Raw genomic sequence first — 24,625 nt, 5'->3', positions numbered from 1 at the left:
ATGGAGCATTTATCATGTGAAACATAAATTAAACAGAGCATGTTACCAGTGCATCTATGAAGAGATCATCTTTTGCTGAGCAATATTGAGGTGGGGTTGTCGTGATTTACAAGCAAAGCAGTAGGACTGGGATGCTGAATGATGGTAGCGACAGCATTGTGATTATAAAGACACTATAAAGTTTAAAAGGTTTATATTAACTGTCATGGATCATAGGTAGAGCGCAGGAGGGATTGCAGAGACAAAACAATGACCATTAGTAAAGAGCCAGAAAAACTGATTATAAAGATAAAAAGGTCATCAGAGGTAGCACAAAATGGGTGTTAGAGAATCAGTGATTCTCCTTTCTACTGAAGTCAATGGGAAAAAAAAACCTGGCAATTATGCACTTCTGTCGCAGGCCAATTACACACTTAACATTGATAGAAATTACAGTGACTACACGGGAATTGTGGGAACAGCACGGGGATTGTGGGAACAGCGCGAGGATTGTGGGAACAGCACGGGAATTGTGGGGACAGCGCGGGGATTGTGGGGACAGCACGGGGATTGTGGGGACAGCACGGAGATTGTGGGGACAGCACGGGAATTGTGGGAACAGCGCGGGGATTGTGGAAACAGCGCGGGGATTGTGGAAACAGCGCGGGGATTGTGGGGACAGCGCGGGGATTGTGGGGACAGCGCGGGGATTGTGGGGACAGCGCGGGGATTGTGGGGACAGCGCGGGGATTGTGGGGACAGCGCGGGGATTGTGGGGACAGCGCGGGGATTGTGGGGACAGCTCGGGGATTGTGGGAACAGTGCGGGGATTGTGGGAACAGCACGGGGATTGTGGGAACAGCACGGAGATTGAAGCATCGTGCCAGCACCTATCTGCTACTTCTTGATTCACCTCATCATTTTAATATGTTCAACCTTGGTATTTTCCTGCAGTATGGCCACTCACCTTGCATTCTGTACTGTGAATTTGTAGCCCCTGTTGAACATTTCATTGTTCTGAAATATCAAAATAGACATTAAAATGGATGCAATGCAAAGAGAGAGGAAAAATAACAGTGTAAAACCTCAACTTGATGAGTTTAGCACACGCTGATGTTACTGTTTTAAAATATCTCTTTGCAGACCCTGTAGGTGATGAAGAAGTGATAATAGATGAAGACGCAATGGCTGGACACAAAGAGTTTTATTTGCCCAGACCTCCATCTAGAATGCATCCACATTTTTATGAAGGTGTGAAAAAAGTTACAGGATTTCAGTAATGAAACTTTAAACAAACCACTGGGTTAAAATGTACAATACAGAGACTTTTGTAGTTGTGTGTATGTTTGTGGAGGAGTATCTTATTCTAGGCCTGTAAGGTACTGAGGTGGCATGCTTTTCTAATATAACTAGAAAAGAGAACGAGGAGACACCTGATAGAGGTCTTTAATATTATGAAAGGGTTTGCTAAGGTAGACGGAGAAATGTTTCCACTTGTGGGGGAGACCAAAACTGGGGGCCATATATATAAAACATAGAATTATACAGCACAAAAGGTGGTCATTAGAAAGAACTGTCCAATTCGTCCCATTCCCCTACCCTTTTCCCATAGCCCTACAAAATTTTCCCCTTCCAGTATTTATCCAATTTCCTTTTGAAAGTTATGATCAAATTTGCTTCCACCACCCTTTCAGGCAGCGCATTCCAGCTCAACAACTGGCTGCATACAAAAAATTATTTTCATCTCGCCTCTGGTTCTTTTGCCAATCATCTTAAATCTTTGTCCTCTTGTTACCAACCCTACTGCCACTGGAAACTGTTTCTCCTTATTTACTCTTATCAAAACGCTTCATAATTTTTAACACCTCTATTAAATCTCCCCATAACCTTCTCTACTCCAAGGAGAACAACTCCAGCTTCTCTAGCCTCTCCATGTAACTGAAGTCCCATCCCTTGTATCATTCTTGTAAACATTCTCTGCATCTTGAAGAAAGGAATAGAAGGTTGTGCTGATAGGGCTAGACGAAGAGGGTGGGAGGAGGTGTAAAGACCGGAATAGACCAGTTGGGCCGAATGGCCTGTTTCTGTGCTGTACATTCTATGTAACTTTGTCACTCATGGTTACTTGCCTTATTTCAAAATTGTTTCTAAAAACACTTATGTGTAATGGGGCTATGAAGCACAATTGGGAAGTTCTATCATATGGGAAGAAATCAACAGGAAACTGTCAGGAAACAAGTACAGGCCAAATATACTCTGCCTCTCACCTGAACCAGCAGACATATTAACACTTACTTCTAAACCCACAGATATACTCCCTTTTCTTCCCACACCCACAGACTTGTGCTCTGCCTACTACTGCCGACAAAGTCAGCACTGTGGGAGTACACAAGGACTGCAGCGGTTCCAGAAAGCAGCTCACCACCACCTTCTCAAGGGTAATTAGGAATGCGCAATAAATGCCGGCCTTGCCAGCGACGCCCACATTCCATGAACAAATAATTTTTTTTTAAAGATCTACAGGCATGTTTCTTCGTTCCCAAACCCACAGGAATTCTCTTTCAACTCTCTTTTTCCCATAACAGTGGACATGCTGAACTCTCCTCAACTTCAATATTTTGCAACCTGTGCAAATGCGACATTCTTCGTAATTTGTGAATGCCCATTGTATTATTAATTCACTAACTTGTGGGGCATAAGTGCAAGAAAGAAAGCAAGATCTTGCATTTATATAATGCCATTCATGTCGAAGGGACATTGATCAACCGAATAGATTAATCCAAATTATATAGATTTGGATGCCATGATAAATCAACTTGATGGCTTTATTAATATCAACAGAAAGTGCAGCAAGTCTATATACTTACATGTAGGCTAACTATCGAGACCTGTGAATTACTAATCAATCTAGGTGAGTTCTCAATGCGGAATAGCAAAAAACTACTAAACGTGTACATTTCGAGGAACAGTTTCGAAGCAACATCTGAACCTATCAATTCTGAGATTATTGTCAAGTGATCCTTGTGTGTCAGATGCTACCCCACAGTAGATGGCACTGTTGCACCACATGTACTTCATTCTGGATACAATGTAGATGGCATTTCAGCTGGAATACAGAGTATAGGTTCAGAAGGCAGATATAAATAAACTTGTTGGTTTTATTAAGTATAAGCAAATTATATATCTATACTTACTAGTAGGATATCCCTCAGATTATTCTTTAACTCTAACCAATCCACATGAGTTCATAGCAAAGAATTAAATACAGTGAGCTTATTTAAACACCTAGATGGACAATGTCAGCTGAATTGTTATAAACCTAGAGCAAGCTATAAAGGAGTCGGCAGTACAGGATAAAGAGTACGAGGCAGCAGAGGCGGCATACACAAATCCACCCAATTCCAAAAGAACAGCAAAAGCAAGGCATGACATCACAGGACTGCAGGTAGGTGATTGGTGAGTGAGTATTAGCGTTTTAATGGCTCTTACATACACGACTGTATATAAACTTAAATGTATTGCTGATTAACATTCAACATTGAGTCAAAACCAAGAGCATTCATTCAACCTACCTGTTCATATAAATAGGCTGCCACACTGCTACAATAAAGGACCACTCTGGTCATAAGCATTAAACTACTGCAGTAATCTGCAGCTCATGTCCTAAATGTAGCATTATTCCCACCGCCAAGAAGGAGCACGCCAATGGTACCAAAGAAATGTGGCAGGCAGGGAAGAGGCTTGCTGTATTCCTGGCATTAAAGATTAACAAAGCTGAAAATTAAATTTTATCTGACAATTTTATCGGGGTTAGGAAAATTGAGATCGGGGTCCGTAGGCAGTAGTAGGTCTCACCACCCTGTGTAATGCAAACTTTTTTACAATTTACAATATCGCTGAGCATACTACAAGTAATATTGTTTATCAAAAATTATTGAAATGTATTTCTTATTGGCAGGATCATTACAATTTTTGGAAACTCAGCCATTAATTTGAAACTGATGGGTGTGGTCTTTAATGCAGGAAATCGTGCACAAGCTCAGCTGATGTGTTATTTTAGGCTTTGCTTTCTTACTGTGGGTAAAACTGTTCGAGATACTTATAAAATGGAGGTTCATTTTTGGAGCAAGTAGAGACATTGCTGAAAAGTAATAACATTACATGGCTCAGATGACCGAAGTTGACTTTGCTGTGTAATATACCAGCTTGTTTTAGGAGGGAGAGTATGAGCGTCGTCTCTCCCACTGACCCTGACCAGCCACAGCTTCGCCCCGGCCTTGCGGCCCTCCTCCCACCCGCACCACCCCGGCATGTTCGCTCCCTCCCCCGCTGACGTCAGCCATGCTTTGGGTGGCGGGGCATCCCTCGACGTCTGCCGTTGCGGCGACAGCTGCAGCGTTCTCAGGTGAGGCCCTTCTCCCGGCTCTCTGCAAACATGTCAGGTAGAGCAAGATCCCACACACAGCAATGAGTTATATGCCCCAGCGAAGGAGTGGCGAGAGATTGTAGAGGGACATGAATGGGGCCCAGGTGAGGCGTGAGTTCGGAGCCAAGGGCCCAGTGGCAGCACGGGCCAGCCCACACTGCGATATATGTGCGCACTGGGTCCGTGCAGCAGAACTGGTCTCCAGTCGTCTTGGGTAATCCTTGCCAAGACCTAGCTCTGTCAAGCCCGTGTGGTGGCTGGTGTGCAACGGTCACCACACGTTAAAAATATCCACGCACAGGCATCTTCCACCCTTCAGGATGTAGTTCGGGATCTGGAATATTAGGTCCTTCATTGAAACACCTGTGAACTCATCCCTTTTTGGCGTGGAAGCAAATCATCCTCGTTTCGAGGGACCGCCTGTGATGTGATGTTTAATGGCTCTAATGTAACTAGATAAACAAATTAATATATCTGTAAATAATCACTTGATTAAGAGAGCGGCTGGAGATAAAGCCTGACTTTTAAGACTCTTAGGGGCCTAAATTCGGTGGGCGATAACCAAGGCAAGGCGGGGCTTCCTGCGCCCGGCACGAAATTGGGGTTACCGCCCCCGAGAGAAGGTGCAGGGCAATGTCAGCCGCTCCATTCTCAGCGGGACCGGGACACTAAGAGCGGGAATTTTCCAGCACTATGCAGAGCCCTGGGTAGCGCTGATGGGAGCGCAGGGCCCTCCCCTTCCGTTAAAGGGGAGGGGACGCTGCGAGCTCTGCAATGTGCCGAGGAGCCACAAGGGGCACAAGAAGTGGAGTGTCAGGCTGCAACATGGCGGCACAGACCTCATGAAATCGTCAACGCAAGGCCGCGACCGGTAAGTCGGCCAACGAAACAAAATGGCACCAAGCACCTCCCCTTTAATTTTCTCCCTGCAAGTAGAGTGCGGCCCGGTTCTCAACCAGCAAGGATGGTGCGAACATCACCTGTGCGACCTCACGGCATTAGCGAATTTCAACTCCGGGGCGAAATCGAGTCGCTGCGCACGGCGATTACATCATCAGCGGCCTGGGGCGCTGCCGGTTTGCACCTTCGTTAACTTCCGCGGGAGGCGTTAACAGCTGCGGGCGAGACATCAGACTGGAGGAACATATACAGTGGTGTTCCCCGGGGGTAGGTACTAGGACAACTGCTTTTCTTTATATTTATTAATGATTTAGACTTAGGTGTACAGGGCACATTTTCAAAATTTGCAGATGACACAAAACCTGGAAGTATAGTGAACAGTGAGGATTGTGATAGACTTCAAGAAGACCTAGACAGGCTGGTGGAATAGACAAACACGTGGTAGATGAAATTTAATGCAGAAACGTGCAAAGGGATACATTTTGGAAGGAAGGAGAGGAAATATAAACTAACGGGTACAATTCAAAAGGGGGTGCATGAACAGAGACCTGGGGGTATATGCACAAATCGTTGAAGGTGGCAGGGCTGGTTGAGAAAGCGGTTAAAAAAGCATATGGGATCCTGGGCTTCATAAATAGAGGCATTGATTAGAAAAGCAAGGAAGTTACAATGGACCTTCAGAAAACACTGTTTCGGCCTCAACTGGATTATTGTGTCCAGTTCTGGACACCACACTTTGGGAAGGATGTGAAAGCCTTGTAGAGGGTGCAGAAAAGACTTACAAGAATGGTTCCAGGGATGAGGGAATTCGGCTAAGTGGTTAGACTGGAGAAGCTGGAGTTGCTCTCCATAGAGCATAGAAGATTGAGAGGAGATTTGATAGAGGTGTTCAAAATTATGAGGAGTGTAGATAGAGAGAAACTGTTCCTGTTGATACAAGGGTCGAGAACCAGAGGACACAAATTTAAGGTGATTGGCAGAAGAACCAAAGGCGACATGAGGAAAAACTTTTTTATGCACCGAGTAGTTAGGATCTGGAATGCACTGCCTGAGAGGGTGGTGGAGGCAGATTCAATTGTGGCTTTCAAAAGGGAATTGGATAAGTATTTGAAGGAAAAAAAATTGCAGGACTACGGGGAAAAGACGAGGGAGTGGGACTAGTTGAAATTCTCTTGCAGAGAGCCAGCACAGGCTCGACGGGCTGAATTGCCTCCTGTGTTGTAACCAATCTATGATCATGGCTGAGCTCTGATTGGGTAGCTGAACGCTGGCTGGAAGTCATGCTGTTATTCACTGGAAAAAGCATGTAGGTAGCAGTTGAGCAGATATTGCCTAACAGATACCTTAATAGTCAACACCTGGGTCCCTCCTTTAGTTTGTAGATAAAAGAGCAAAATAGAGGAGAAAAATAAGTAAATTGCACAAAAGTTCTGATGAGAGTTTTAAAATATTTAATTTTAGACCCTATCTATCACGAAGAGGAACATATCAGAGGAGGACCCAGAGAAGTTATAATTCCTGAATCTTCATTTGGAGTCACTCCACATATATATCAAGGTTTGAAAAGCAACATCCTCTAAATAATGAAACTTTTAAAATTACTTGATAAAAATTGATAGCAAGCTCTGGATTGGGAATGCTGGCCTCAGCAGTGCAGGCCTGTGATGCAGGGGGAATCTGAGCAAGAAAACTGAGATGAGGAGGAATTGAAGGTTGTAAATCTCTGGAATTCACTGCCTCAGAGAGCTGTGGAAGCTGGGACATTGAATAAATTTAAGACAGAGATAGACAGTTTCTTAACCGATAAGGGATTATGGGGAGCGGGCGGGGAAGTGGACCTGAACAGCCATGATCGTATTACGTGGCAGAGCAGGCTCGAGGGGCCGTATGGCCTACTCTTGCTCCTATTTCTTATGAAGCAGAAATGGGGAATGAATAAATTGCCTCTTTCCAAAACATAAATCCTGATTGTAGCTTTTTCTAGAAAAAAGTGTGTGGCTCTTGGGAAAATGCAGACTTAAAAAAGGGTGGGAAATAACTTTAAATGTACACATGTATTTTTGAATAAGATGAAAAAAAGAAATGACTGACTTTGTCACTGAAAGGAAAGGTGGTCCCAAAGATATATATCGTTACTCATAACAAGAATTCAATGTATTTCTTCTCGGCCTCACCTGAAAGTGCTGACTTTTTCCATGGATACTAGCTGCCTTAAAATACCTCATGTTAACGACCATCATTATGTGTGAGCCCAGGCAGTGATTATGAAGGATATCACAGCTGAACCTGATTCAGTTCTCGGTTGTTAGCCCCAATACACCCACTTTTCAGAAAAATTCACTGGATAGTGATCGGGTACAGAATCCCCGACGGCTTTTCATCTTCTGAGCCCAGCGACATGGGCTTACCGCCTCGGCATAAAACTGCTGTTGCAGATCGGCTACCCAATATGGAACCTACCTGATTATCATTCCCACTAGGTCCAATTGTAGCGTACTTACTGTTGCCCCAACTATGCTGAGATTACTTAGCGCAGCATGGTAATTGAACCTGAGACATGTGGTCTGTATCGCTCAGTACCACACCAGTTGGTGCATTTACTCATTGAGCTATTGGTGAGCATCATTGTGGAATTTCTGAATGAAGCCACAAGTTAAAGACAGTTTATTCTGCAGACCTCCGTCCACTGTGGACCAGATGGAATACTGTCCAAGGGCTCATAAGGGAAATGCACCTTTCAGTTAGACACTGAAGCCATACGGACGATATTAAGTTCAATCCATGTTTTTATCTGATCTCAAATGGGGCAAGAGGAGGGGAGCACTTCAGTTGATCTCAACATCATCTGACTAGGGCGGGGAAAATGAGCTTGGTCCCCTTGCCGAATGAGTTCTCCACCTTCAGCCCCTCTCTGTACACAGTTGTGTTTGCTCTGTAGAATTGCAATGAAGTAGCTATGTTTTATTTATTTTACGGTTGATCAATACATGTTGAGTTACACTCCCTAATAGTTCTTTGAGTAAATTCAATGAGTAGTTGGGGTGATGGATGTTCTAGAAAATCTAGCAGAAATGTCTCCGTTCTGAAGGCTTAAATCAAATGAGACTGAGAGAAAAGGGAAGAGAGAGGTGAGCTGAAATATGAAAAGAGAATGAGTCATTGCAGGTGTGCGAGGAAGGATAACATACAATACATAATGATGTGTAGTTAAGCAAACAATGAGAAATTAAGGGGAGACATAGATGACAATAGAATAAATTAGAAAGAGATAATAAAGAGCAAAGAAGAAATACAGAGCATCTGAAAAGTTTATATATAAAGAAGGCACAAAAGGAAGATGGAGGACTTTGCAAAAGATAATGTCTAACTGCAATGTGTTTGGTATTGTTTGTAGACATTTACTGCTTATAGCACTATGGTTCCTGTTATGTTCAGAATAACTCCACAAGACTGTATGCTGTAAGCTCAAACTGTTATGACCTTGGTCTCTTTAATGTGACTCCAGAGTGAGGAAGCAGCATGGTAGACTGCCTTTTATACCTGCTTACCCAGGGTGTGCAGGTGACCCTTGGGTCTCCCACAGGTGCGCCCTCTGGTGGTAAGTCTTACACATTGGTAAAGTTTCCATACATAACATCACTCCTCCCCCCGCCCCCAAAGTCTTGGATACAAGTTATTTACAAGCTGAGTCAATAGGAGGTTCTGCGTTCCCGGGATGATCGCTTGAGTTGAAGTCCTGGCATGGGTGAGTCGGTCGGATCATTGCTGCACTGCGGCGTGGTTGGTCTGATCAGACGGTCGGGCATGGTGGGTTCATCCTCGTGGTTGACCGCGAGGTCGATTGCTGGTTGGGTGTGTGTAGGTGGATCAGTGATCCTGTTCTTGGTTGTCAATGAACCGCAGTTTGGTCTGATCCAAGTGCTTTCTGCACGTTTGTCCATTCAAAAGTTTGACAACAAACACTCTATTCTCCTCCTTGGCTAAAACAGTGCCAACAACCCATTTGAGACCATGACCACAATTAAGAACAAACACAGGGTTATTAACCTCAATGCCACGCGATACAGCCGCACGATCGAGGTACATGTTATGCCGGTGACGCTGGGTTTCTACATGATCGTTGAGATCCGGCTGGACTAAGGAGAGCCTGGTTTTGAGTGCTCTCTTTATTAGCAATTCTGCAGGGGGAACTCCAGTAAGTGTGTGGGGTAGCTGAGTAGAATCCGAGATAACCGGGTCTGCAGGGAACCTTCTGACATGTGTTTCAAGCTCTGCTTGATAGTTTGGACTGCCCGTTCTGCTTGACCATTGGATTCGGGCTTAAATGGTGCAGACTTGACATGCTTGATGCCATTGCGAGTCATGAACTCGTTGAATTCCAAGCTGGTGAAACATGGTCCATTGTCACTAACAAGGGCGTCGGGTAAACCATGGGTGGCGAACATAGCCCGGAGGCTTTCAATAGTGGCACTGGACGTACATGATGACATTATTATACATTCAATCCATTTAGAGTAAGCGTCCACTGCTACTAGGAACATCTTTCATAGAAAGGGGCCAGCGAAATCTACCTGGACCCTGGACGACGGTTTGGAGGGCCATGACCACAGACTCAGTGGAGTCTCCCTTGGTGCATTGCTCAACTGTGAGCAATTGTTACATTGGTGTACACATGACTCCAATTCCAAGTCAATGCCGGGCCACCAAACATGCGACCTGGTGATAGCCTTCATCATATAACCATGCCTGGGTGGGTACTGTGAAGGTCGTGTATAAACGTTTCCCTGCCTTTTTTTGGCAAAACTACACGATTCCCCCATAGGAGACAATCCGAATGAATGGACATTTCATCCTTGCATCGGTGCAACAGCTTAATTTCATCTTGCATTTCCCCGGGAACCGCCGACCAGCTCCCATTGAGGATGCAGCTTTTTACTAGTGATAGCACAGGATCCTGGCTAGACCAGGTCCTGATCTGGCGAGCCGTGACGAGTGACCCCTTGCTCTCAAAAATATCCATTGCAAGAAGCAAGTCTGCGGGTTGCGCCATTTCCACCTCGGTGGTGGGCAATGGTAGCCGACTGAGGGCATCGGCACAGTTCTCAGTGCCTGATCTTTGGCGGATTACATAGTCATACGCAGATAACGTTAGTGCCCATCTTTGGATGCGGGACGAAGCATTGGTGTTAATACCTTTGCTTTCTGAGAACAGCGAAATGAGCGGTTTGTGGTCGGTTTCGAGCTCGAACCGGAGTCTAAATCGGTATTGGTGCATTTTCTTAACCCCGTATATGCATGCTAATGCTTCTTTCTCAACCATACTCTCGGCTCTTTCAGTCTTAGATAAATTTCTGGATGCATATGCAATCGGTTGCAGTTTGTCTGACACATTGGCTTGCTGTAACACACAACCGACCACGTACGAAGATAGAAACATAGAAAATAGGTGCAGGAGCAGGCCATTTGGCCCTTCGAGCCTGCACCACCATTCAATAAGATCATGGCCGATCATCCACCTCAGTACCCCTTTCCTGCTTTCTCTCCATACCCCTTGACCCCTTTAGCCGTAAGGGCCATATTTAACTCCCTCTTGAATATATCCAATGAACTGGCATCAACAACTCTCTGCGGTAGGGAATTCCACAGGTTAACAACTCTGAAGAAGTTTCGCCTCATCTCAGTCCTAAATGGCTTACCCCTTATCCTTAGACTGTGTCCCCAACATCGGGAACATTCTTCCTGCATCTAACCTGTCCAGTCCCGTCAGAATTTTATATGTTTCTGTGAGATCCCCTCTCATCCTTTTAAACTCCAATGAATAAAGGCCCAGTCGATCCAGTCTCTCCTCATATGTCAGTCCAGCCATCCCAGGAATCAGTCTGGTGAACCTTCGCTGCACTCCCTCAATAGCAAGAACGTCCTTCCTCAGATTAGGAGACCAAAACTGAACACAATATTCCAGGTGAGGCCTCACTAAGGCCCTGTACAACTGCAGTAAGACCTCCCTGCTCCTATACTCAAAAACCCCTAGTTATGAAGGCCAACATACCATTTGCCTTCGGGATTCATCACAAGCTTATACTAAACATTTACACGGGTCATTCAACACAAGTAACTTGTTGGAACATAGCAGGTTTCTGGCCTTATTAAAGGCTGTCTCTTGAGATTTACCCCAAACCCAGTCGTCACCCTTGTGTAGCAATAAATGCAAAGGTTCCAGCAAAGTGCTCAACCCCAGTAGAAAGTTACCAAAACAGTTGAGGAGTCCCAGCAACGAACGCAGCTCCGTCACATTCTGTAGTCTGGGTGCATTCTTGATGGCCTCTGTCTTGGAGTCCGTGGGTCTGATGCTGTCCGCCGCAATCTTTCTCCCCTGAAATTCGACCTCTGGTGCCAGGAAAACACACTTGGAGCTTTTCAACCTGAGTCCCACTCTGTCCAGTCACTTTAGAACGTCTTCCAGGTTGTGCAAATATTCAGTGGTGTTGAGACCAGTGATCAGGATGTCGTCTTGAAACACGACGGTGCGCGGAACTGATTTCAGAAGACTCTCCATGTTCCTCTGGAAGATGGCCGCAGCCAAGCGAATCCTTTGTGCGTGTTGATGCTCGTCAATTTTTTTGACAGTTCAGCCAGTTCCTGTGTCATGTAAGCAGAGGTTAGATCCAACTTGGTGAACGACTTCCCCCCTGCTAACGTTGCGAACAGGTCATCTGCTTTTGGTAGTGGGTACTGGTCCTGTAACGAGACTCGGTTGATCGTTACCTTGTAGTCCCTGCAGATTCTGACCGTCCCATCACTTTTCAACACCGGAGCAATTGGACTGGCCCACTCGTTGAACTCGACTGGCGATATGATCCCCTCTCGATGATGTCTGTCCAGCTCTATCTCAACTTTCTCTCGCATCATGTATGGAACCACACGGGCCTTATGATGAACGGGTCGTGCATCAGGGACTAGATGGATCTGCACTTTGGCGCCTGTGAAGTTGCCGATGCCTGGCTCAAATAACGACGGGAATTTGTTTAGCACCTGGGCGCACAAGGCGTCATCCATCGAAGACAGTGCTTTGATGTCCCAGTTCCATCGGATCTTTCCTAGCCAGCTTCTGCCGAACAGTGTTGGGCCATCGCCTGGTACAATCCATAGTGGTAAATCATGCACAGCTCCATCGTACGATACCTTCACTGCCGCACTGCCAATGACTGGTATGAGCTCTTTGGTGTAAGTGGGCAGCTTGCTGTGGATCGGGCTTAGTTTTCGTCTTTGTGCCTTGTTGCCCCACAGTTTCTCAAAAGCCTTCTGCCTCATAATTGACTGACTCGCCCCCGTGTCCAATTCCATGGAAACTGGAATGCCGTTTAATTTGACTTTTAACATTACCGGAGGGCTTTTGGTGGTGAAGGTGTGTACCCCATACACTTCCTCTTCAGCCTCGGGTTGAGTTGCCTCTCTTACTCGTTCAGCGTGATCCGCGCCGGATCAGTCATCTTCTGCCGACTCTGCCACGTGGTGAGTCGCAGCACGTCTGCACATTCACTGGAGGTGCCCCATTGTTCCGCAGCCTTTGCACACACAGTACTTCAATCAACATTGTTGGGCCCGATGATTACCCCTGCAGCACCAACATGGTGTTAATGGATTCGCATTCACACCCCACGGCGGACTCTTGAGTCATCCTAGGTCTGACCTCTGCAGGCGTGTAGGTCCTGCCATATACAGTTCTGCCTGCTGAAGGCGTTATTTTATGCACAGTACTTGCCGGTGAGCTTCAATGCTGCAAAGATATCTGTTTAGTGCTATTGTTCGTGGACATAAAAGCCTGGGCTATCGTGATGGCCTTGCTCAGACCTAGGGATTCGGCAGTCAGCAGTTTGCGAAGAATGACCTCTTGGCCGATTCCAAACACGAAAAAGTCTCGCAACATAAGAACATAAAAATTAGGACAGGAGTAGGCCATCTAGCCCCTCGAGCCTGCTCCGCCATTCAACAAGATCATTGCTGATCTGGCCGTGGACTCAGCTCCACTTACCCGCCCACTCATCGTAACCCTTAATTCCCTTATTGGTTAAAAACCTATCTATCTGTGACTTGAATACATTCAATGAGCTAGCCTCAACTGCTTCCTTGCGCATTTCCCCCAAAAATCCAGCAAATACACACGGCCTGCAAGGCATCTTAGGTCGGCGACACAGCTCACCACGTCCTGACCCTTGGAGCGGTGGTGCGTATAAAAGCAATACCTGGCCATTAAGATGCTCTCCTTTGGCTTGAGGTGTTCCCAAACCAGCGTGCACAATTCTTCATATGTCTTCTCTGTTGGTTTTGTTGGTGCTAGCAGATTTTTGAAGAGGTCATATATCGTGGACCTGCAAACGGTGAGGAGAATCGCCCTGCGCTTGACCGTGGTCTCTTCCGTATCCAGCTCGTTGGCCACGAAGTACTGGTCAAGATGCTCAACGAAGGCTTCCCAATCATTACCCTCAACAAATCTCTCAAGAATACCAACGGCAGCCATAACCGCGTGAAAATTTGTGATCTGTTACTCGTTGTCAATTGTTATGTTCAGAATAACTCCGCAAGACTGTATGCTGTAAGCTCAAACTGTTATGACCTTGGTCTCTTTAATGTGGCTCCAGAGTGAGGAAGCAGCATGGTAGACTGCCTTTTATACCTGCTTGCCCAGGGTGTGCAGGTGACCCTTGGGTCTCCCACAGGTGCGCCCCCTGGTGGCAAGTCTTACACATTGGTAAGGTTTACATACATAACAGTTCCTTTGCCAATTCTGTAGCATAACTTCCACCCAGTGATGAGTAAAAGACAAAAAAGCTGATTATTGAGGGGTAGTACTGACAACAATAAGTTACGCTGCATTTCATGCTAAACATGCATGCTGTGAAGTACGGTCTAAATCTCCTTGACTTTAACATGAGTCACTAACCTTCAAAATGGTGCAATCTTAGAGGAATGTTAGGATCTCAAAAATATATTTTTAAGCTACAGATGTACATATTTGCAAATCCCTTCATTGCAATTCTCGCTTTAACACAACCATTTGTAAAGTCCTGTTTGCTCCCCTATATTTCCAATTGTGAAAAGTTTGTTTTATTGTAATTCCCGCTTATCTGCAAGGGTGGCGCACAGGAAGCCAGCTTTAACAAGACTTATGAAGCGCCTAGGGACATTTCACTACGTTAAAGGCGTTATATAAATACAAGTTGTCATCGTCAACTTTGAACCGGACACTTTCACCGCTCAATCTGATGTTGGTGGTCAATGTGCCCAGGCCCCGATTGACCTGGTTTCACTGTTAGTGTTGTGTGGGTGAGGGAGGAGTGAAAGTCATTTTCTAGATGGCTCAATAAAGAAAGCATTGCGACTTGTCACTGTGCTAGCAAGTGAATGTTTGAGGATTCAAAAGATAGTCACACACAAGCATGACATTTTGGAATCTCAGGTTTCTAGAATTCTGAAACAAAAAGCAGCACCTTGAAGGATTGGAAAATAAATGAGATCCAGGATAGGAAACGAAAGCGTGACGGTAAGATGGCCAATATTGATGAGGCGTTGCTTGGGTGCTTTAATCACAAAAGAACTCAGAAAATCTCACGAGGGCTGCCTGTTGAAAGCTAAAGCTAATGACCTTACCAGAGACCTCGGTGTGGAAAGCGTGGAGAGATGACTGATGCTGAAATAATTTCTTCTCTGAAACGGAGGCTGCAGAGGATGTAAATCAAGACTTGCCAGAGCTGGAAATTCCCAAAGTTAGAGAGGTATATTCTGCACTCATTGTGGTTTGCTTCAATTCATCGAGTCAGGACAGTGAAACAGTTGATGAATTTTATGCATTGGAAGGGTAAGTGCAAAGGCTGACGGCTTCTGATCGTTGCCCCCAAAAAATCACTGCATTCTCTGCAGCATACATAAAGCCCAGGAGACCCATTTGCTGTAATCTTTAAGATGTGATACCTTTGTTGTAAGATGATGTACAAAATTTAGGGAAATAAAGCTTGCTGTGTTGAGCTTTGATTTTTGTTGCTTTTTAGAAATTCACATTTTATCGCATTTTGCGAGGTTGCCCCAAGCTTATGATGATTACATATTTCAGGGTTGACTTAAAGGTCAGAAAGTGTGGCATTAATCGAAATTGGACTCTGCACAGTTGATTTTTTTTCATTGAATCAGCTGGCAAAGAAGCAAGCTGTCTTTTACATATGTATGTAAATGGCAGTGGGGACCCAGAGAATAAAAAAGGGCCGCAGGATCTCAAAATGAAGGATATACAAGAACACCTCTCAGTACATACTATTTGAGCTGGAACTAGTTTTCCATCATTGAAGAATTAGAAGCACAAGTGACAAAAAAGGTCGTATTTTTTAAAAATCTAGAATTTTCAATGGTTGAAAAAACAGGTTTAACTTCACTACTGATTATCGCTCTTGTCAAACGACTCAAAGTACAGTCTGAGGGTATGATTTGCTCCATTGCACAGCTTCCAAGTAAACTGGCATTGGAGGATGTTCCAACAACACTGGTTGTGGGCCAGTGTAGTTAGCAGGTTGACAATGGAACAAATCTTTAATTGGCTAACTGTTCAAGCTGTGTGCTGTTATGGTAGGATAAAATATCCCGATATAGCTGGTGTAAACCATCCATGCGGAACATCCATAATATTTTCAGTTCTTGAGGCATTTCCTGTTTCCCGCTCTCAATTTCTGAGGAGAGTGAGTAGAGGCTCTTTTGTTTCTTTACAGTTTTGAGATATTTCTTTACATGTTCTCAATCTTTTGCAAGGTGGTTCAGTGGATGATGCTGTCCCTGCAGTTTTTTGGCGATTTGTTTTTTCCCTTTGATTGTTGAATCTCCAAAACTGCAAAATTCCATCCCTTTCGCTTCCTTCGCATCTTCCAAGTTGTTTTGTTCACCTTAAGGCAAGATTATACCCTCGGTTTGGGATGTCGATGAATGACCTGTATAAATATGAACGTAAGACTCATGGATATACGACTTTGAACTGCACCTTATCTGAAGAGGATTATTGTGAAAGGCTTTTGCTGAAGACATTGCAGGAGGCTGCAGAGGTCTGAAACGGCCTGTCTGGAGAAGGGCAGCCTCCCGATGCACTGCTCCTCAGAGAGATCCTGTACTCCATGTGTGCTGGTTATGGTCTCCTTCGAGCAGCTCCCCTCACCTGCTGTCCTATAACAGGCACAGCTGTTGCTGGTTGCTCAGGCTGATTGTTGCTCCTCTTCCAAATGAAACTGGCAGTAATAGTACCCATGATGAACAGATAAAAGTTACTGAGGGTACGATACAGTGATAAATATGAGAAAGAAGTAATCTGGAAGTTCCCCTAGCAATCCAGGCAGCACAGAGATCCTCTAATCTAATTTCCTGTTAAGTCTGTACCCCATTAAATACTACTTCAGTGCCACTGAGGGACTTTACTGATCGGTTGGGCACTGGATGGGACTTTCATAATGTTGCATTAAAATGGCATCCAAGAAAGAAAGACTTGGATTTATATAGCGCCTTTCACGACCACCAGACGCCTTATAGCCAATGAAGTACTTATGGAGTGTTGTCACTGCTGTAATGTGGGAAATGCGGCAGCCAAGCTCCCACAAACAGCAATGTGATATTGACCAGATAACCTGTTTTTTTTGTTATGTTGATTGAGGGATAAGTATTGGCTAGGTATAACTCCCCTGCTCTTCGTCAAAATAGTGCCATGGGATCTTTTACGAGATTTAATGTCTCATTTTTTTGTGCTCAATTCCCTGGAGTGGGACTTGAAATCACAACCTTTTGACTCAAAGACGAGAGTGCTATCCACTGAGCCACAGCTGATGCAGAGCTAATTGTATCAGAGGGCTCTTATTTACATGTATTTATGAGGCCCCCACCTGCCTCTTGTGGGACCTGTTGTGTATGCGTGCCTGTTTACTGTGTGATGTCTGTAACACTGTTATGCAACACTGAATGTATCCTTACACTGTACACACCTTGCCTGTACACCAGAGGGTGCTGCTGCGGGAGACCTAAGGGTTGTCTGCACACGGCAGGTAACCCAGTATAAAAGGGAACTCACAGCTTGTTATCGTCATTCAGGAGCTGCAAATAAAGGACTACAGGTCTGCACAGTTTAAGTATCATACCCTGCCTCATCGGGTCATTACTAAAGGTGCCTACATATACTATAACTGGCGACGGGAATACGAGGTCACGAACTACACGCTCAACATGTCTAACCTCAGCAACTTTCAGCAATTTACAGAGGGAGAAGATTGGGACGCTTTTGTGGAAAGATTGGAACACTTCTTTATAGCCAACGACCTGGACGGGGACACACCGGCCACACTACCGAACAAACGCAGGGCCATCCTGCTTAGCAGTTGTGGGCCCACCATCTACGGTCTCGTCAGAGACTTACTAGCCCCGGAAAAGACAACCACCAAGAGCTATGAGCAACTTGTAACAATCATACAGGAACAACTAAAACCGAAAGAAATCATCCTCACAGCCAGGTACTGGTTCTACAATTACCGGCGACCTGAGGGCAAAGAAATTGCCAAGTATGCTGCACACTTAAGAAGACTAGCTGCACCGTGTGGTTTTGGCGACTACCTTAATGAAGCACTAAGAGACATATTCGTCATCGGAATCGGCCACGAAGGCCTCCTACACAAATCGCTCTCGGCTGACATCACGGTCACCCTGCGGAAAGCAATTCAAGTGAACCAGGCCTACATGGTTTCGGCCAGCGACTCCAGGCGAATACTGACCCAGGACTCTAAACCGGTGAGCGCAGTGCATTGCATGGATACTTCTAAAGGCAGAAATGCTGCCCCGGGTCCCGCAACCCTGAGTCCGCCACATGGGGCAAACCGGATGGCCCCGTGCTGGCGCTGTGGAGGAAATCACAGGGCCCACCAATGCCACTACAAAGACTATGCATGCAAAGGCTGCAAAGAGAAAGGGCACCTTCAGAGAATGTGCAGAAAAGGCTTTACTCACCGCGTCGCTGATGAGTTGGCTGATCACCGGGGCTCCGACACAGAGGAAGGTGAAGTTGCTCAGCCCCTGGAAGAAGAGTATGGAACTCATACCTGCTCCACCAAAAGTTCTCCGTGGGCGATGAAAGTAGACGTCGACGGGATCCCACTTTCTATGGCGAGCGACACAGGGGTGAGCCAATCTGTGATGAGCCAAGCGACCTTTGAAGAACTTTGGATGAATCCCACCAATCGACCACAACAGCAGCCTGTCCAAGCGAAGCTGCTCCCAGGCCTCTGGGCTCCGGCACTCGACCTCGAACATGGATCCATCGCAGCATCCAGAGATTCCACTGTCCAACTCAACTGCCCACAGCACCTCTGCAAAATCTCTGAGACTGAGGATCCAAACTCCACTTTCCAGGCTGGGGCAGCACTACAAGAGGTGAATGGCATCGAAAGAAATGGATTCCCGATGTCCAGAGTCGAACCTGTGGAAGAAAAGAGTACTACAGCCTACCTGCAGCAAGACCAGAAAATGGCTGCAGCACCACAAGCAGCAGAACCTGTAATCAAAATGGCCTCCGCCATGCCACGAGTGAACATGGAGAAGCATCATGTGACATCGAGCAGTCAATCTGATTTGAAGCCTCCCTTAAAGGAGACCGGTAACCAAAAAAATTTAAAGTGGAAGTTTCAACTATTTGAGTGCACGGACTTTAAAGCTAAAGATGCAATTAAAGGGTGCAAGTATGAAAATGAAAATGTATGCAATGTAACCATGAATTGTGATGCTGGTTTAACTAATGTGACTAATGATATGAATGCAGGTGTCAGTAAGGTTAAGAACAAGTTTATTATGCTTAACAGTAATGATAGAGACTGTGAAATGCCTAATGTAACCATGTCTGTTGAAACCAGGACACCCAAAAGTGATGCGAATGCTAGAATGTATAATGAAGGCTCGACTATGTGTGATCAGAGCCAAGGTGTCATGTATACCAGTAGGACACTGCCAAAGGACATTGGGTCCCACAGGGACCATGCTGATGCCAATGGAATCCCCCTGTGGGAGACCCCCAGGTCCAGCAGGCTACCTGACCATGTAGCCTAGACCTTTGGAACAAATGTGATGCCCCTTGCAGGACACACACACAGGCAGTGGGAGCAGACCCACTACAGGGACAGTGGTCAATGGGCAGCCCAACCACCACCAATGGCAACCTGCACCAGACCAGCCCTACAGCCCCTGGCCACCAGGGCCAATACCAGGAGCATGAGGCCAATACCCTCCAGCTTCCCTGGGATGCCCTGACCCTCATCCCAATTGGTGGACAAGGAGCCCACCCAGTCTTGTGGCCCTGCCCACAACTACCCACATCACAGTGTATACACACCACCCACTGCTGCCGTGGTTACCGCCCCACCCCCCCGCAGGGATCCCACAACAGTAACACCCACATGGTCTGTGTGTGAGGGAGGGGAAACGTACAAGGCCAGCCTCAAGCACAGGGGTCATACCTGGCAACCACACAACCCTCACCACAACCTCCCATAGCCCACCACTGATCACCTCCCCTGGGCATGACAATAAGGATATGAAAAATGCTTAGTGGGGTAGTGTTGTGTATGCATGCCTGTTTACTGTGTGATGTCTGTAACACTGTTAGGCAACACTGAATGTACCCTTACACTGTACACACCTTGCCTGTACACCAGAGGGTGCTGCTGCAGGAGACCTAAGGGTTGCCTGCACACGGCAGGTAACCCAATGTAAAAGGGAACTCACAGCTTCTCGTCACTCAGGAGCTGCAAATAAAGAACTACAGGTCTGCACAGTTTAAGTATCCTTGTGGAGTCATTACTAAAGGTGACTACGTATACTATAGGACCCTCGTCTGACTCCGAAAACAGTGCAGTTAAGATAGCAGCATGTTTGAGCAAATCGGGAATGCAACGGTAAGTACTCGACCGCTATTTTAGCCACCTGCCCATTCCTTTCACGTCAGTTGTGCAGGGTTACAATCGGGCCTTTGACTTCGATGTAGATGGATTCAAAGTTTATGTTAATCTAAGCAATTTTGTTTCCTAAGGAGAAAAAAACTCTCTGAGTAAACTAATCATTGAGCAGGTTAGCAAATTGGGTAGTAGAGCGCATCTCCTTGTGTTACTGTCTGGCAGGGCAGACCCCACTGAGGAAAGTGGGGTCATTCCACTATGCAGCTACCAACTCTTGGACTGACATGCGGAAAGCTGCTATCAAGGCAGCTGGATTGTATGCATTATTATCTGGTGGCTCAGAACATCAAGTATTTAGTAATTATGCTAAAAACAGCCTGAACATGTAAGTCTTAAAGAGTCCCGGATCAGTTCCTTCATTACTTTGGTATACTGTTGATCATACGTGAAGGTTTAAAGAAGAAGAAGGAATGTTAGATTGTCTACAGTAAGTGTGATCTTCCTCATTGTTTGCAAGGAGTTCACTCTGAACATACAAAGCTCCCTGCTGACAAAGCCTTTCTCGTCGTATTACAGTCTGTTATTTCTTTGTTTGGAATTTGAGTCGTCCCCCTCAACAATGGGCCAAAATCATTAACAAAAATCAAGTGATTCGGGTCTTATTATTAAGCTAGTTAGTTTGTCTGATTTTTTTCAGTCTGCTTCATTGGATAGTTTTGCTTACGATCTGCAGCACTATATCATACGTAATCACAAAATGTAGCATTGTTTTCACTCAGTGGTAACTGCATTATTCATGCTCCACAAAGACAATTAGGCCCAGCGTACTGCTAATGTTAATCTTATAATGGCAATTGAAACCATTGGGTAGGTACTGCCAGAGTCAACTTCTGGGTGGTAGACTCTCAATAGCACAGTTGGTAAGCACAGCATGTAAGTGAACCACACAAACCAGAAGATGCCCCATTCGATTCCTGGTCTGGATGGTCTCAGGTGCAGTGGAAGTAGGGACACTACGATTAGGCTCAACACCCTGTGGCCAAGGAGGGGAAATTGAGTCAGGGTCCCTGTTTCTGGTTGCTATCCAGTGACCACTGCAGGAAAGTGCACATATATCAGGTGAACACAGCATTGGACTCGGCTCTGATGCCCACCACAGCTGATGCTCATTATCTAAGTTCCCACATGAAGAATGGCCACTTTAGTGAGGTAGCTGCTAGCGTGTATGTCAATATGAAATGCTTCTCAGGAGACGGGGGGGGGGGGGGGGGACAAAACCTCACGATGTTGATCTAAACCATTCCATAAAGATGTTGAACCATAGGATTTAGCTTCTGGTTACTCTGTTGCAAGGTACAAGTTGACTATAGTGAGACCCGTTCAGCTGCTGTTGTCTTACTCTGCTATTATCTTTCACGGATTTTACAACATCATACGAGACTTTTCTCTACATTTTATTTCTGCCTATTTTCTACCTCTTGCCCCATAACACACACACAGTTTCTTTTCGGTCTCCATCTTTCTCTTTCTTTGTCTGTTATATCTTTCCCCTGATGCCTGTTTGTCCTGGTCACGGCAGTGGAACTATCCAGCCCGTGGACATCTCCACAAACAGTATTCATGCCATTCCTTGAGTCAACTTAAATGGAAATCAAAGGGATTGTTTCCCGGAAAGTTTGCCTTGCCCCAGGTGACATGCCAAAGACAAACCAGCTCACTGTAAACACAAACATCAGTTGAGACTGTAACCTGCTCTTCTATTCAGCTTGTCTCGATGTACTGAGAAATACAGTAATCCCTTGGGTAGTGACATTGGGAGCAATGTGTGAGAGGAAACTGATCTCTCACCTTGATAAGTGTAACAAATCTTGATGGTACAGTTATCAAATATTTCTTTTCAGGTCCTAATCATCTAACGGAAGACCTTGTATTGGACATGAATGGTGAAAGCAGAAGCTACAACAGAATGCCACATTATGAGTCATTTGAAGAGATGTTTACAGGTGTGAAAAACAATTATAGTCAACAGTAAATCTCTCAGCAAGTTAAAAAAAAATTAAAATGTGAGATTTGTGTGGTGATTGTTGAGGATGGAGGTCTGGCGTACGAAGTGGAAACCCAGGAATACTTCTAATATGGTAGAATTCTTTATTAAGATGAAGAGTGACACAGTTAAATCAAAAACTAGGGTCCTGAACTTAAGGAAAGCTAACTTCGACGGCATGAGGCGTGAATTGGCTAGAATAGACTGACGAGTGATACTTAAAGGGTTGATGGTGGATAGGCAATGGCAAACATTTATAGATCACATGGATGAACTTCAACAATTGTACATCCCTGTCTGGAGTAAAAATAAAACAGGGAAGGTGGCTCAACCGTGGCTAACAAGGGAAATGAAGGATAGTGTTAGATCCAAGGAAGAGGCATATAAATTGGCCAATAAAAAGCAGCAAACCAGAGGACTGGGAGAATTTTAGAATTCAGCAGAGGAGGACCAAGGGTTTAATTAGGAGGGGGAAAATAGAGTACGAGAGCAAGCTTGCCGGGAACATAAAAACTGACAGCAAAAGCTTCTATAGATATGTGAAGAGAAAAAGAGTAGTGAAGACAAACGTAGGTCCCTTGCAGTCGGACTCGGGTGAATTTATAATGGGGAACAAAGAAATGGCAGACGAATTGAACAAATACTTTGGTTCTGTCTTCACGAAGAAAGACACAAATAACCTTCCAGATGTACTAGGGAACCGAGGGTCTAGTGAGAAGGAGAATTGAAGGATATCCTAATTAGGTGGGAAATTGTGTTGGGGAAATTGATGGGATTGAAGGCCTATAAATCCCCGGGGCCTGATTGTCTGCATCCCAGAGTACTTAAGGAAGTGGCCCTAGAAATAGTGGATGCATTGGTGATCATTTTCCAACAGTCTATCAACTCTGGATCAGTTCCTATGGACTGGAGGGTAGTTAATGTAACACCACTTTTTAAAAAGGTGGGAGAGAGGAAACGGGTAATTATAGACCGGTTAGCCTGACATCAGTAGTGGGGAAAATGTTGGAATCAATTATTAAGGATGAAATAGCAATGCATTTGGAAAGCAGTGACAGGATCGGTCCAAGTCAGCATGGATTTATGAAAGGGAAATCATGCTTGACAAATCTTCTGGAATTTTTTTGGGATGTAACTAGTAGAGTGGACAAGGGAGAACCAGTGGATGGGGTGTATTTGGACTTTCAAAAGGCCTTTGACAAGGTCCCACATAATAGATTGATGTGCAAAATCAAAGCACATGGCATTGGGAGTAATTACTGGCGTGGCTACAGAATTGGTTGGCAGACAGGAAGCAGAGAGTCGGGATAAACGGATCCTTTTCAGAATGGGAGGCAGTGACTAGTGGAGTGCCGCAGGACTCAGTGCTGGGACCCCAGCTCTTTACAATATACATCAATGATTTGGTGAAGGAATTGAGTGTAATATCTTCAAGTTTGCAGATGACACTAAACTGGGTGGCAGTGTGAGCTGTGAGGAGGATGCTAAGAGGCTGCAGGGTGACTTGGACAGGTTAGTTGAGTGGGCAAATGCATGGCTGATGCAGTATAATGTGGATAAATGTCAGAACCAGGGGAAACAGTTTTAGGATAAGGGGTAGGCCATTTAGGACTGAGATGAGGAGAAACTTCTTCACTCAGAGAGTTGTTAACCGGTGGAATTCCCTGCCGCAGAGAGTTGTTGATGCCAGTTCATTGGATGTATTCAAGAGGGAGTTAGATATGGCCCTTACGGCTAAAGGGATCAAGGAGTATGGAGAGAAAGTGGGAAAGGGGTACTGAGGTGAAGGATCAGCCATGATCTTATTGAATGGTGGTGCAGGCTCGAAGGGCCGAATGGCCTACTCCTGCACCTATTTTCTATGTTTCTATGATTTCTTCATTTTGGCGTGGCGTAACCCAACCTTTAGTTTTGGGGGTGGAGCCTTGATCTGCCATGGTAACCAGGGTCACAATATGAGCTGAGGCTGCAAAGTGAAGCACACAGCCAGCTCCTAACACATTAAAAGAATTGAAAAACACATAGCAGCAACTTACCTCCAACCCCGAAGGGCTTGCCGGTCTGGTCCCATTCTCGGTCCCCATTCTCCCGGTCCGGTCCAATTTTAGGTCCTCGGACTCACTCACTCTCTCTCTCTCTCTCTCTCTCTCTCTCTCTCTCTCTCTCTCTCTGCTCTGTGTATGTCTAAACTGGGGACCGAGAATGGGACCTGACCACGGGGTTGGAGGTAAGTTGCTGCTATGTATTTTTCAATTCTTTTAGTGTGTCTGGGCATCTGCTGCGCCGATTTCAATACCTGTGTCAATTTCCTTAACTCTCCAG

General features: G+C 45.4%; 1 protein-coding gene across 8 annotated transcripts in view; it reads left to right on the top strand.

The window, feature by feature from the left end:
- LOC139250550 (uncharacterized) overlaps window positions 1–24,625 on the top strand; it is a 43,680-nt gene that overhangs the window by 6,609 nt on the left and 12,446 nt on the right. For 4 of the 8 annotated variants that reach the window (XM_070872934.1, XM_070872930.1, XM_070872933.1 and 1 more), the window contains 3 exons: window positions 1,123–1,230; window positions 6,767–6,862; window positions 22,161–22,262. In XM_070872934.1, the coding sequence (XP_070729035.1) occupies window positions 1,123–1,230; window positions 6,767–6,862; window positions 22,161–22,262 (306 nt within the window). Of the gene's footprint in view, window positions 1–1,122; window positions 1,231–6,766; window positions 6,863–12,466; window positions 20,260–22,160; window positions 22,263–24,625 lie in introns of those variants that run through there. The other 4 variants (XM_070872931.1, XM_070872932.1, XR_011591328.1 and 1 more) reach the window with 4 other exon arrangements.

This window comes from Pristiophorus japonicus, unplaced genomic scaffold (assembly GCF_044704955.1).
Source record: "Pristiophorus japonicus isolate sPriJap1 unplaced genomic scaffold, sPriJap1.hap1 HAP1_SCAFFOLD_389, whole genome shotgun sequence".
NCBI lineage: Eukaryota > Metazoa > Chordata > Chondrichthyes > Pristiophoridae > Pristiophorus > Pristiophorus japonicus.
This window is presented reverse-complemented; position numbering and strand designations above follow the sequence as displayed.